This window comes from Schistocerca piceifrons, chromosome 8 (assembly GCF_021461385.2).
Source record: "Schistocerca piceifrons isolate TAMUIC-IGC-003096 chromosome 8, iqSchPice1.1, whole genome shotgun sequence".
NCBI lineage: Eukaryota > Metazoa > Arthropoda > Insecta > Orthoptera > Acrididae > Schistocerca > Schistocerca piceifrons.
Window position 1 is genome coordinate 340404297 of NC_060145.1, and position 15763 is coordinate 340420059.

Below are 15763 nucleotides of genomic sequence, written 5' to 3' on the forward strand. Positions count from 1 at the left end.
TAGCCAATGAAATCAGAGATTATTACTGGTGTGTGCAGTAGTCTGCGAGTTTTGCTAAATGGGCAGTGAAATAACTAATCATGGTCACAGTAGACAGAACGTAAAATACAGGCTGGTTGCAACATAAAAGCGTTTCTGAAAAGTTGAAATTTTTTGACACAGAATATAAATTTAAGTGTTAGGAAGTCTTTTCTGAAGGCATTTGCTTTCTGAGTAACGGTGTATAGATGTGAAATGTGGACAATAAATAGTTCAGACAAAAAGAAGTACAAGCTTCTGAAATGAGGTGCTACAGAAGAATGCTGAAAATTAGCTTGGTAGTACTAACTGTACTGGGGAAAATTAAATTTATGGTACAAGTTGACTAAAAGAAGGGATCTCTTGACAGGACACATCTGAGGCACTAAGGAATTGCCAATCTGGTAGTGGACAGTAGTGGAGGGTGTGTGTGTGTGTGTGTGTGTGTGTGTGTGTGTGTGTGGAGTCGTAAATATTTTAGAGGGAGATCAAGGCTTGAATACAATAAACAAATTCAAATAAACATAGGTTACAACAGCTACACAGTGATAAGATGCCTGTACAGGATAGATTAGTGCAGAGAGCTACATCAAATGAATATTTACAATGAAGACCAAAGTAACAACACATCTCATAAAATGACTGACTGGTTGGATGCAGCTTGCTACAATTTCCTGTCTTCATCTCAGAGTACCATTCACACCCAACATTCTCCATTATTTGTAAGATTTACTCCCCTGTATTGCTTTTCCTCTAAAGCTCCATTCTGGAACCATGGGAATCGTTCCAAGACATCTTAATACATCTCCTGTCACTCCGTCCCTTCTTCTAGCCAGTATTATTCACATATTCCTTCCCTTGCAATTCAGTGGAGATCCTGCTGATTTCTTATCATATCAAGCCACTTAATTTTCAGCACTCTTCTGTAACACCAACTCTGTTCTTTCCTGTACTCCCACGATCCCTGATTCATTTCCATACTATACTGTGTTGCAAAGTTACATCCTCAGAGACTTTGTTACCAAATTAAGACTTGTTTGATACTAGTTTACTTCTTTTGGTAAAGAAACTACTCTCTGTCTCTGATATTCTGCTTCTTATGTCTTCATTGCACTGTCTGTCAGGGACTATTTTCCTTTCAAGGTAGCATAAATCCTTTAATTATTCTAATAACTGGTCACCAATTTTGACACTTATTTCATTACTACTGCTCTTCATTTTCATCTTTATTTGTTTTATCCTCAACGTATATTTTGAATTCTATACCCTTTTCATTCCTTTGAACAGATCATGTAATTCTTCCTCACTTTCACAGAGGAAAGTAATTTCACCAGTGAACCTTAACATCGATATCCTTTCAACCTGAATTTTAATCCCACTTCTAAACTCTTCTTTTATTTCCTTCACTGCTTTGACACACAGACTGTATAGCAGAGGAGAAAGTCTGCCAATCCTGCCTTATGCGCTTTTTAATTCAAGCACTTCTCTCCTGGTCTTTCAATCTTAATGTTCTTTTTGGCCCATATAACATGTTGTGTATACATACCTATGCTGTGTGTTTCCCACCTACTCCAATAGTGGAGTGTCATTGTGGTTTTCAGTTTGAGGACTGGATTGATGCAGCTCACCATGCTAGTCTAACTGCATGCGCCTCTTCATAACTGCTGGAATCTACCTCCACTCAAGTGTGTTTACTACCACAAGCCTTAGTGTCCCTTTATTATTTGCCACTTTTTGAAAGTATCTATTCTCCTCATGCCTTATCCATGTTTCACTTCCATGTATGGGTACACTCCAGATAAAAGCTTTTTGGAAATACTTCGTAACACAGAAATTTGATGATAGCAATTTCTTGGTATTGTCATTCTGCATTTTAAATTCTCTTTACTTTGGCAACCATCAGTTGTTTTTCTGTGCAAACAGCAAAGTTCATCTATTAGTTTTAACCTTTCATTTCCTAATCTAATTCCCACAGCATCACTTGAGTTAATTCATGACTACTCTCCATTTCTTTGTTTCTCTTTTTTTCAATGCTCATCTTATAACCTCTTTTCTAGATATTATCCATTCCCCTGAACTGATCTTCCAAGTTCTGACAGAATTACAGTTTACCCAGCAAATCACAAAGATTTCATTTTGTCTCCTTGAAATTTAATTTCCTTTCCTAATCTCTCCTTCATTTCCTTTACAGCTTGTTCAATGTACACATTGAATAATAATGGTAATAAGCTACATACTTGTCTCACTCGTCCTCAACTACTGCTCCCTTTCACGTTCTTTGAGTCTTACAGCTGCAGTTTAGCTCTCTCTGCAAGTTGTAGATAATCTTTTGCTCACTGTATTTTAATACTTCTGTCTTCATAATGTCAAATAATGTATTCCAGTCAGCAATGTCAAAAGTTTTCTCTACATCTATAAAGACATAGATGACTATTTGTCATTTGCCTTTCTTAAACCTATATTCCAAATTAAGCATCAGTACTGAGTCATAAGTTTCTATATTTCTCCTGAACTCTACATGAGGTCAGCTTCTACCAGTTTTTCCATGTTCCTGTAGATAACTTGTGTTTATATTCTGCAACCATGACTTATTAAATTGACAGCTTGAAAATCATAAAACCTTAGACAACACTTGACAAATAACTAATTGAAGTGTTGTTTGTTTGCAACTAATTCTAAATAACAAATACAAATCCTGCAACCATATTTTTTGAGTGTGCCAAAAATAACATACCTCTAACAGACAGTCTTCAACAGGTGCCCCACTGTCAATGAGCCACAGCACGAGCACAGTGTGCGGGTCAAGGCCAGCAGGCAGGGCCTGCACCTGTGCTGCCGGCTGTGGCTGCGGTGGCGGCCACTGCGACCGGACCATGTGCATGGCCAATGACGGGACCTCCTCCACGGGGAGCTGCCGCCCAAACTGGGAGAGCGACACGGCCAGCATGCCGTGACCCGCCGCAGCAGAGCACAAGTACTTCTGCGTGCAGTGCTTCACATCGAGCAGCCACTCGGCGAAACTGTGGTGGAAGAGCTGTGGTGGGCTCCCGCTGCTGCCACCCTGCGGTCAAAGAGGAGTGTACTGTTAATGACAGCATGGACTCACTTATATTGAACAACACAATTAATCAACAGGTGTTATTGCAAATCACTGCATTTCTTGTATTCAAAAAATACAGTTCATTTGCTCATATTTAATCGTTGGTGCTAAGTTTGTCATGGAGCAGTTCTCCTGGAAGTAAATCTTTTGTGCCATTACAGTCTAAGCCTCACAGATGCTGTGACTGAATAGGGTCCAAGTAAATTTCCAACAGATGGCCTCTATGGACTCGGGGTAGTGTCACGTTCTGAAATCCCACATGCAGGGTGAGTAACCTACTTCACTTCCGAAAATTTTTTAATACACTAAATATGTTCTTAATCTATTCTCAGTTTGATGAACAGTCACTACAGCCTCATAACGTAGGCAACAGGGTGTTACTGTAATCTGATTAACCACCACCATTTACGTATGAAACTAATTTTTTCAGATGAAATTAGGTGGCTTTATGATTCCATAACAGTAATTCAAGTTGAGTTCTGCTGCTTGTTATCTATTCTCCTTAAGTACATATATCCTCAGCTAATTCTTCATTACAGAAAATCAGTGCAGATCTAAAACACATATACAAATTAATAAAGCTACACTACTAAATATTTTATGAGAGGCACAAATTAAATGGGCTTCAGCATTTTTTCTACTACACCTGATGTATGCACACTTTCAATTCCACTGTACATCATTCACAATTAATCAACTATCTCCTAGCTTGTCAAAATATTTTATTATTAACAGAAGCATAAAATTCTGATTAGTCTTTATTCAATAAAACAAAAGAATATCAGATAAATCTAGTATGTACTTCAAGACATCCTCTCTTTTTTTGACCCTTCATCATAATTATCTACATCTACACTCTGCAAACCACTGTGATGTGCATGGCAGAGTGTACATCCCATCTTCCATTCATGTAAGATGTGCAGGAAGAGTGATTGTTTGAATGCCTCTGTCCATTCAGTAATTATTCTAATCTTATCCTCTTGATCCTTATGTGAGTAATATATAAGGGATTGTAGTATATTCCTACAGTAATAATTTAAAGCTGGTTCTTGAAAATTTGCTAATACATTTCCTCAGGATAGTTTACACCTATCTTCAAGAGTCTTCCAGTTCAATACCTTCAGTATCCCTGTGACACTTTCCCACAGATTAAGCAAACCTGTGGCCATTCATTCTGCCCTTCTCTGCTTATGTTCAGTATTCCTTTGTTAGTCCTATCAGGTACAGATTCCACACACTTGAGCAATATTCTAGAATCGGACGCACAAGCGATTTGTAAGCACTCTCCTTTGTAGATTGATTACACTTACCCAGTATTCTATCAATAAACTGAAGTCTACCGCGTGCTTTACCCATGACTGAACCTGTGTTGACCATTCCATTTCATATCCCTACAAATTGTTATACCCAGGTATTTTGTATGTGTTCCACAGTGACTCATTGATATTATAGTTATAGGATAGCACATATTTTTGATGTGTGAAGCACACAATTTTACATTTCTGAACATTTAGAGCAAGTTGCCAATCTCTGCGCCACACTGAAATCTTATTAAAATCTGACTGAATACTTATGATGTTTCTTTCAGATACAATTCATTATAGATAACTGCATCATCTGCAAAAAATAAACTGGTTTTACTGTTAATACTGTCTGCAAAACCATTAATACACAACATGAACAGCAAGGGTTCTAACAGACTTCCCTGGGACACACCCAAAGTTACTTCTATGTCTGATGATGACTCTCCATCCAAAGTAACATGACGTGTCCTCCCTACCAAAAAGTCCTCAACCCAGTCACAAATTTCACTTGATACCCCCATATGTTGTACTTTTGACAATAAATGCAGGTGTGACACTGAGTCAACTTGCTTTCCAGAAATTGAGAAATATTGCATCTACCTGGTTGCCGTGATCGAAAGTTTTCAGTACGCTGTATGAGGAAACTGCAAGTTAGGTTTCACAAATCCATGCTGGTTGGTATTGAGGAGGCCTTCTGTTCAAGAAATCTCATTGTGTTTGAGGTCAGAGTATGTTCCAAAATCTTACAACAAATCGACGTCTAGGATACTGAACAGTAGTTTTGTGTCTGTCTGTCTATAGCCCTACGCTAATGTTTATGGCACAATTTTAAGTTACTATGGAGATTAGATGCTGCTCCAACTGTGGCAATGGACTGCCCACACAATCATACTTGCAAGACAAACCTTTGATCTACATAAACTACAACAGATATGCTTCTCTGTATGACACAAAGTATACAGGAATACACTGTGGCAATGTATATCCACAACCTTTCATCAAATGACCACCTCATCCACTTCCTCATCTTCCCTAAGACATCACTGTAGATAAACCCAGGGAAAACACACTAAGTGACAGTCTGGTTTACTCATATGTTGGCCAGACTAAATATCTGTTTATACTTTTGATCAGATGCCTGAACACCTGTTGGCTCAAGTTGGGCTCCAATTGTTCTTTGGCAGCTAAGATAGTATTGGAGGTAATTGGTGTACACTACTCAGAACTCTTGAGTTGCTCATCAGTTCACAGGGCCTACTGAGCAGCTTTAGGTGGCAGTTCAGAATGAAGTTTCACGATGCAGCATCATTTGTGGATTGTTTATGCAGTCACAGAAATCATTGCTTAGAATCAATAGTTGTTCAACAGAATCAAAACAACCAACAAAAAACTGTTGCTTCCCCATTTGCAAAGTGTGTGCTGTAATATGATTTTTTTTTTTTTGTGCAAAAGGATCTTAAGCATCTCAAACTCATGAGGATGTGTGCCTACAGTAATGAGTGGAGGAAAGTTTACACAATGATTTTGATACTTTAAAAGGAACTTCTAAAATGCTGGTGATGTGATGATTTGCAGAGTGACTGCCCCAGGTATGTAGACCACTGGAATCTTATAACTAGTGGGCCACAAACTGTGATCTGATCCACAATTGATGCCCTGGTTGACAAAGTTATTTGTGTTGGATGCACCATTGTTTACACAATTGACACTGAGAAGATCAAATAACAAAACTGTGTGCAAGGTGCATACTGAAAATGGTTATCGAACACCACAAAAACAGAAAAGAATATCAAACAGCTGAGTATTTTTTACTGTTGTCAACAAGATGGAGATGATTTGTTTTCTGGCATGGTTATGAGTGGATTTGTTTTCTGGCATGGTTATGAGTGACAAGACACTAGTATCTTATATCAATGCAGAATAACAATGGCAACCAATGCAGAGGTGCCATTCAACTTCACCAGAACCAAAAAAATTCAGGCAATCTCATTACTGAGTTGTAAAATGTTGGCTACCATTTTCTAGGATGAAAAGTGTGTTCTTTCCTTGACTTCATGGAATTTGGGTCAACTATTACAGCTGATGTGTACTGTGAAACACTCAGCAAACTAAGATGTACCATTTAAAACTTAAAGTCTAGACAACATTCAGCATTTCTGTTAGGAGCTTTTCAATCGTTTGTTCTATAGTTCCAACCACACACCCAGTGACTCTTGCCTATCAAATAAATTTTCACTCTATGGAGTAGTGCACACTGGCCTGAAACTTCCCGGCAGGTGAAAACTGTGAGCCTACCCAGAACAACATCTGGATATATCCATCAGCAGAGCATTTCCGAACACAAAAGATGAAGGTTCAAGGTTTGAGTCCCTGTCTGGTACACAATTTTGATCTGGTAGGATGTTTCACTATTATTTCATTTTGCATTTGAAACAACAGGTTGTTCAAAGAACACAAGACTCCTAGTCAGTTGGTTTAATTAATTTGCAGAGTTCTTCCTTGCAGATGAACTGAAGATGTTACTGTGACTCACAAAAAGGTGCTTGGAAGTGGATGGCAATTACGTGGAAAAGAGGATTACATTTTCAGGGAAAAACTGCCAATAAAACCTTTTCTAATGAATACAAAGTGAACACCAATAAAACTGACAAACTATAGGGATGGGTTTCCGACTGGAAATGGAAGAAAAAGGTCCTACGAACATATGTCTGGAAACAGACAGTGTATGTGGAACGACAACAAATTGTCTTGGAAGACAAAACAGAACTGCACTGCACTGCACCGCACTGCAGTCATGTCACAACAGATGTCCAAAGTGGCCTCCATCAGATACAGTGCATTCAGTTGTCATGCATGATACACAATCATACTTTGGCTTACACCATGTTGGCAGGCCACTAGCACTAAGCTTGTACTAGGGTTTTTCTCAGTATCGTGTAGAACAAGGTCTTTCAATCTGATGTACGCACAGTCTGCCACCTCCCTATACATTCATCTGTCTGAAAGGACCCCTGATCACACAAATGTTCAAAAAAAGACTTGAAATATTGTGTGATGTATTAGGTGTCTTTGGGTGTTTTTGTTTTGTTATAGCCATGCTGCCTCTCCATCTGCTTGGCGGTACACAAACACCATCTCAACTTGTTCCCAACATGAGTACCAGACCATTATGCTGCTTACAGTATGCTACGTCAATCACAAAGCCTGCAACACACAAGGAGCAACATCACATGGTCAGAGGAACTTTCATTTATCAGCACCGCCTACTGTGCTAACAATGCATTTGGAGGCATACGTTTTTCCTCCATTTTCTGTTATGAATCTGTTCCTGCAGTTTGTCAGTTTTATTAATGTTCACCTTGTATTTTTATTATGGTAGAACAGCTCTTACCTTTTGAACACACCTCATATGTTTATGAACACAGACTCTTTCCCAAACATGCCAATGACATAATTAATGTGGCTCATAGTGTACTTTAGGAACAGGACCTGGTTTGTGGACTCTATTTTTCACAGCAGCTACAGAAATTATTATTCCTTTTATAATGAGCAAATTGCCTTTTTGCTCAAAACTTCTCCACATTGTACAGGGTAATTCAAGAAGAATACCGAAACTTTGAAAATCTGTATTTAATCAAATAAACATGAGGGGACCTTGGGTAACTAATCAATGTGAAAAGTACTTGAAGTTTTTTTTTCAGTAGAACGCAAGTTCATAAATGTTCAATATGACTGCCTTTAGACCCTCGAGCGACATCCCCCTGATACTCGAACTCATTCCACACTCTGTAGCATCTCCGGCATAACAGTTTGGATAGCTGCAGTTATTCCTTCTTTTAGTTTCTCAGTGTTAGCTGGTAGATGTAGTTGAAACACCATATCTTTAACATATCCTCATAGAAAAAAATTACAGAGGCTGAGGTCATGGCTTATTGGAGGCCAGTGATGAAGGGCTCTGTCATGAGCTGCCTGGCAGCCAGTCCATTGCCATGTATATCTTTCATTCAAATAGGCACGGTCAGATAAGTGCCAATGAGGTGGTGCCCCATCCTGCTGGAATATGAATGGACATACCACTTCTTCAAGTTGAGGGGACAGCCAATACTGCAACATAACCAGATAGGTTTGCCCAATTACAGTTGCACCTTTGAAGAAAAAGGGAACAAAAACTTTATTGGCTGAAATGGCACAGAAAACATTCACCTTAGGTGAATCACATTCATGTTGAAATTTTTCCCAAAGATTTTCAGTGCCCCATATATGGACACTGTGCAGATTCACTTTCCATGCTATGTGAAATGTTGCTTCAGCGCTAAAACTAGCTTTGAAATAAACCAGTCATCTGTTCCCATTTGCTCAAAGACAGACTAGCAGAACTCTATTCTTTTCATCTTATCACCTTTGTGAAGTACTTGAACCAATTGCAGATGATAAGGTTTCCTTACTAACCTTTTCCTTAGGACTCAGCAAATGGACAGATGCAGAATTTGCAGCTCTATGCTAGCTTGGTGGGTTGATTTTCTTGGACTGCAAGCCAATGCTTCCTGAATGCAGCCAACATTTACTTCACTCGAGCATGGCTGTTTGGAACTTTCTTTGGTTGATTGGTTAGTTGATTTGGAGGAGAAACCAAACAGTGAGGTCGTTGGTTCCATCAGGTTAGGGAAGGATGGGGAAGGAAATCGACCATGTCCTTTCAAAGAAACCATCCTGGCAATTGCCTGAAGTGATTTAGAGAAATCACAGAAAAACTATATCAGGATGGCCAGATGCGGGTTTGAATCGTCATCCTCCTGAATGTGAGTCTAGTGTGCTAACCACTGCACCATCTCACTCATTCACCCTTTCTTTGTGAATTGTTTATATCAAAGTACGTTTGCTGTACTCAATAGCACAAAAAGCTTTTTGATGAGTCATCCCCATCATGACAATGGAAATGAAGGTTACATGTTCAACAGCACTCCTAGTGACCAAATGAAACTTCAGAGATTCCTTCAATCAGCAACAGAAAGAGTGTAGCTCTTTTTTTCTTCTTTTCAGAGTTCTTGATTTTCAAAGTTGTGGTATTCATTTTTGAGCCTTTGATTGTGGCACCATACACAATCATTAAACTGGCTCCAGGGAGGTAGGGCCCCTTCCTTATTCCTCCACTGGGGAAATTCCTGTATGGCGCATCCACACATTGCGGGGGTGAGCATCCTACACTTCAGTTGTCCGGGGTGCTATGATGGCTGAGTTCAGGAAGGGACCCAATCCCGTGGGGTATAACACGGAACCCATGCCCAGGGTTACGGGTGAAGAACTTAAATGGCAGCGATGGCGGAGAAGAAAAACTTAGGAGTAGCGTAGCTGGCAGATGGGGCAACCCTCCTTTCTGGGGATTAAATGAAAAGGGAACCACTGCCTTGTGGTGGAGGAGAAACTACAAAGGCTAAGGGAGACAACTCCAACAGAAAATTCTTGCATTGGGCCTAGCAAGCTTGTAGGAAAGTCTTCATATATTGCTTTCAAAACACAGACAAGCCTCAGAATGAACCACTCAGGATTTGACCCCAATGCTTCTTCTTTAAGTACTGGTGTGAATGATGGGAGACCTGATGATATTCATCAGTACAAGAAAAGGAAACCAAATGGACTAAAAAATAACCTACATATTGACACTATTAATATATTAACCCTGAATGGAAAAATGGAAGACATGACAGATGCACTAACAGAGAGAAAGTTAGATATTTTGGGATTAACCGAAATGAAGTGGAAGGGAAAAGCTGAGAAGAATTTGAGAGGAGGAGGAAAACTGTACTGGAGTGGGAACAACAGGTTTGGAAGAAATGGTGTGGCAGTGATGGTGAATAAGAATGTACAAAGCTGTATTGAAAGTGTGAGATGTATATCAAACAGGATCATAATCTTAAACCTGAGATTAGAAAAAGAAACACTAAAAGTTATCCAGATTTATGCACCTCATGCACGATGTAGCGAAGAAGAGAAGATGGACTTTGAAAATGAGTTAGAGAATCATATAGAGAGTGCTAATATAGTGATGGGAGATTTTAATGCACAGGTAGGCAAAGACAGAAAGGGATTTGAGCATGTATTGGGATGTTTTGGATATGGAGGCAGAAATGAAGAAAGGGAAAGACTCCTGGCTTTGTGCCATAGGAATGGAATGAAAATAGCAAACAGCTGGTTTATGAAGAGAGGAAGACATGTTATCACCAGATACAGTTGGAATGGAAGAATCAAGAGTAATTGATTATATTCTAGTAGATAGTGAATGGGGAGAGAAAGTAACAAATGTGAAGGTAATTCCAAGTATGAGTGCAGATGGAGACCATATATTACTGTTGGGACAATGGAAAATGGATCAATGTGTGACAAATAGAAAACACAATAAAGTTATGAGGATACAGGATTGGGAACTGAAGGAGAGTGAAAGTGCTGAGAAGTATAGAGAATTAATCAAACAAAAATTTCCAAAAGAAGTTTTCTGCAATGTATAAAAAAAATGGAGTTTATTCACAGGCACTTTAGTCAAAGCAGCACAAAAAGTACGTGTTAGAACATCTGGAAAGGAAAAAGTAAGACAGACATGTTGGTGGGATGATACCACAATCCAAGCAGTTAGAAGAAAAAAATGGAGCATGAAGAAAGTGGTGGAAAACTAAAAATGACGAGGACCATAAAATGTATAGAGAGGAAAAGAAGGCGTGCAAAGAAATAGTGGAAACAGCAAAGAAAAAGGCATGGGAAGAGTTTACACACACACACACACACACACACACACACACACACACACACACACACGCACACACACACACAACTTGAAGATGTGAAGAGCAATAAGAAAATGTTCTATAAAATGATGAAAAATAAAAGGAAGGCTTCTGAAGATGGAAACAGAGGATGGTACTGTGACTGAAGATCCAGGGAATAAAAAAGATCTCTGGAGAGAACATTTTAAGAAACTGTTAAATGCTGAGGAGCACGTACACAAGGAAACAACAAATAATGCAGAAATTGAGAGAAGTTGGGAAGCGGAATTAGGACAAATTACACAGGAAGAAATAGAAATAGGTGCGAAGAAGATGAATGGGTTGGGGTGGGGTGGGGGTGGGGGGGGGGGGGGGGGGGGGAAGCCCCAGGACTTGGTGAAGTATCAGTGGACATGATAAGAGCAATAGGTCCAGTGGGAATGAAGTGGCTGTATAGAGTACTACCAAGTGTGTGCAGAAATAGTACAATACCTGATGATTGGAGAAGAGGAGACATTGTTCCCTTCTTCAAAAAAGGCAATAGAAGACTTTGTAAAAACTACAGAGGAATAACCCTTAAGAGTCATACAGCCAAGATTTTTTTTTTTTAACTTACTAAATCGAATAAGTGGAAAGGAAGAGAAAGAGCCGAGTGAAGAACAGCATGGGTTTAGGAAAGGAAGAAGCACGATCAACCTGATATTTTCTACCTGTCAACTGTTGGAAAAAAGTTGGGAGCATAACAAAAGGGTTTTTATAGACCTAGAAAAGGGAAAGACTCTGGGAAGAATCGAAGAAGATAGATACATTAATGTACATAGGACACAATTGTAGAATTAGAACACCATTGGGGAACTCTGAATACTTCAAAATAAGACAAGGACTTAAACAAGGAAGTATTCTATCTCCTGCACTTTTTAATATTGTGATGGCAGGAATGAATGGGACAGTTAAAGATATAGTAAAAGAAAAAGCAAAAAGATTATTTTTGCAGATGATGTGGTAATATGGGGTGATAAAGAGGTAGATGTACAGTTACAACATGGTGCGTGGAAGGAAATAATGAAAAGGCATCGATTAAAAATAAATAAAGATAAGAGTGAAGTAATGGCATTTGGAAGAGACAAAGGGATCAATGGAAATATTACTGTGAATGGAGAACCCCTAAAAGTGGTAGACAGTTTCACTTATTTAGGGAGTGAAATATCTAGTGATGGAAGAATAACCTACAAAATTAATAGGAGGTACAGAAGGGAGGCAATTTCTACCAAACAATAAAACACCTGATTTGAAATAAGGAAGTTTCAGAAAAAGCAAAACTCCTTATGTATAAGAGTTATTACTTCCATATTGTCACCTGTGGAGGAGAAACATGGACAATGACAAAAAGGGACTGGAGCAGACTGCAATCAGGGGAAATGAAATTTCTCAGAGCAGTTAAGGTAAAAACAAGAATGAGAGTAGTAAGGAATGTAAATATTAGAAAGGGCCTTAAACAAGAAAGTATGAGAGAAGAAATTGAAAAAGAGTGATTAAGCTGGTATGGGCATGTTAAGAAGATGTGTGGGCAGACTCTCCCCAAAATTATGGGAGAACTAAAGATGGATGGAAAAAGACATAGAGGGTACGCAAGAACATGGTGAAATATGGGAGTGAGAATATCTGTTGAAAGGAGAGGTGTGACCTGGCAACAAGTGGAGGAAGATAAGTGGTGGGAGGACCGAGCCAAATGGAGAGGACTCATCAGCACCCAGCAGAGAGAAAGAGAGAGAGAGAGAGTGTGTGTGTTTTAGTTATCCCTATTGCCCAAAACCTCAAAAACATTACTAGTTTTGTTTATAACTGTGCCGCTCACTTAACCAAATAGTGATTGCTCTCATTATTTGCATTTCACACCAGTGACTAATTCATCAAATTATTATTTGTTGATATTAAATGCTCTTAATCTCAGCCCATCACAGATTTAGGTTTAAGTAATTGCAATTGAAAGCCTCTGTTATCCATGCACACCTCAATAAATTTCTATCAGACATCTAACAAGCTTTTTTATTTTATTTTATTTTATTTTATTTTTAAGGTGTGCTAAGTCGGACTGCAAAGTTTTAATTTTGATAAAATGTGGGAACAGTAATAGTGGCTTCTAAATAAAATTATTTACCATCAAATTGTGGTTAATTGTTGTTTTACCTTCTAAAATATTCAGTAATACAAATTTTAAGTGGAAAGCTGTCTCTTCCAGAAGGCAATAACAGCTCAGAACCCTCCATTAAACAAGAGAGAAAAACATAGAATGTATAGTCTGGCACATATAAGGCAAGAATTGCACACTCTTATAGAATCTGAAGCTCTAGACACATTAAAATATACCTGTGCGAGTACTCTCCTCAAGAGGTGCAGTCTTCTAGCAAAGTCCTCTCTCGTGATCTGGCAGTTGTGCACCCTCACACACCGGAAGAGCGCGTCGTGGGACAGAGGCCGCCTCGCAGCTAGCATTGCATTGAGCAGTGGCTGAACCTTGGCGAACTGTTTCCTGCTGAACAGCCGCTGGCACAGCCACAGGTACAGGCCATTCAGAGTTCCCGGTATTTCGCGAACCTGAGGATGTCGTATACAGACACATTTTAAAAAGGCACATTTATCTAAAATTACATTACAGTAATCATATTCTATATGAATATTTAGAGGGGTGTCCAAGATATGAAAAGAAGTCAGAGATACATGTGCTATATGACTGAGGACGTATTTTAAACTGCAGGCTTTCTCAGTGAATTCCACTGATGAAATCTTGAATTATCAGTTGAGTATAGTATCTCAATAAGTTTCCTACTCATCATCATCATCCAGTGAAGTTCACAGGAAGATTAAAAATAGGAAACATGTCAACCCTTTGCTTCAAGACAATGATGATATTGACAACACACTACAATAAGTAACACATCCCTATAATATGTCTTCACAAACATTACTTCAGTGTGCCATTTGTGTGCGGATTGTTCACTGGTGCAAGTGCAGTGGAAGATTAGTTACATTGCGAATTAACATATGTACTATTTTAAATCTCTGGTACTGATTTGTTCTGGCCAAAATTAAGCCCTGCCTATGGTAGCAGTAGCATTGGGGATTTTAGTACCTTCTAGATTTCTCACTTAATAGAGATTCTTGAACCTATAGAAGCAGGCTTTCATAGCACTACTGGTGAGTCTATTCAAATGTAACCAGTTCAGCTTTTTTAGCACTCCCTTCACATTAAACTGTGTGTCTAACCAACATGCAACCACTCATAATATCTTCCTTTGCATACGTTCAGTACCCCTATAGTATTTGGCATGGAGCCTACACACATTAGCAGTGTTTATTTATTTATTTATTTATTTATTTATCAGTCATGCCATTGTAGAAATGATCTTGTCATACACAGAAATTAAGAATATGGAATGTGCAAAATGAAACTGCCTACTACATGTATCAGTAAATCTAAAATTTCTTTACATAAGAATAGTGTATAATAATTTCTTTCCCATCAATAACTACATAGGCCTATAGAATAAATGGTAATACATTGGGTTGGAGCATAAATTCACAGCATTTCTCCATACTTTTAATAAACACAACAAATACACATACCGGAGACCATAATCACCAACAATATATTCTCCCTCGCTATTTACAACAGTCTGCCAATACTGCAGTAACTTTCCAAACCTGTGACTGTAGAAATCACATGGTTTTGAAGCAACGAACTTGTCGAGCCATCTTTGGAGCGCATTTTAATCTGGAGAGAAAGTTCCTTTAAGGTTGTTCAACAGAGAGCAGAAAAGATGAAAATCTGAGGGCACTAAATCAGGTGAATAAGGTGCATACAATTGCTCTTGGACTGCGCCTACAAGACATCTCAGTTGCTGACAATAAATGTCAGCAGTGTCAGTTACACCCCGGGGAAGCAATCTGTAGTACACCCATTGTCGCTGGTCCATCAGATGCATAATGTTATCTTTTATGGATGTGCGTGTTTGTACTGGGACCTGCTGCTTATGTTAGCATAAGTGCACCATTTCTCATTAGCAGTAACAATACAGGATAGGAATGATTGGTGTTGTGCATGAGCCAATTTATTAATGGCAAGCAGAGATGCACACAGGCCACCTGCTGATTTTTTTTATTTTGGTTTAAAGCATGTGGAACCCATATGCCTGATTTTTTAACCTTGCCCAATGCATGAAAATGTTGCATGATGGTGGAATGATCACTGCTCAAAAAGAGAAAACAATTTTCTTGTCATGTTCTGTCCACTGGGATTATCCCCGTACATGTTACAAATGTTTTTGGCTGCATAAGCTGCTTTCAGCCCTCTACTGAACTCAATTAGAAGAATATTTTGGAAATGTTTTGATTACTCCACTGGGCTCTCCATTTTCTAGCATCCACAGCTCCACTCACTATCCCTAAATGACAAATCAACATTATGTAAACACAAACAGCAACACTGAACGACAAATAAAAAATGACAGTAGATAAATAAACCCATTGCAAGCAGAATACCAACATAAAAAACAAAAATGCTATGAACTGATGCACCAAACTAATAG

General features: G+C 38.8%; 1 protein-coding gene across 1 annotated transcript in view; it reads right to left on the reverse strand.

Annotated features, from left to right (window-relative positions):
- The window catches only part of LOC124712338 (ankyrin repeat domain-containing protein 50), a 151105-nt gene that overhangs the window by 96118 nt on the left and 39224 nt on the right, over positions 1–15763 (reverse strand). Inside the window, exons 5-6 of the mRNA XM_047242633.1 lie at positions 13545–13772; positions 2753–3079 (exon numbers count right to left, since the gene is read on the reverse strand). Of these exons, the coding sequence (XP_047098589.1) occupies positions 2753–3079; positions 13545–13772 (555 nt within the window). The remainder of the gene's footprint in view (positions 1–2752; positions 3080–13544; positions 13773–15763) is intronic.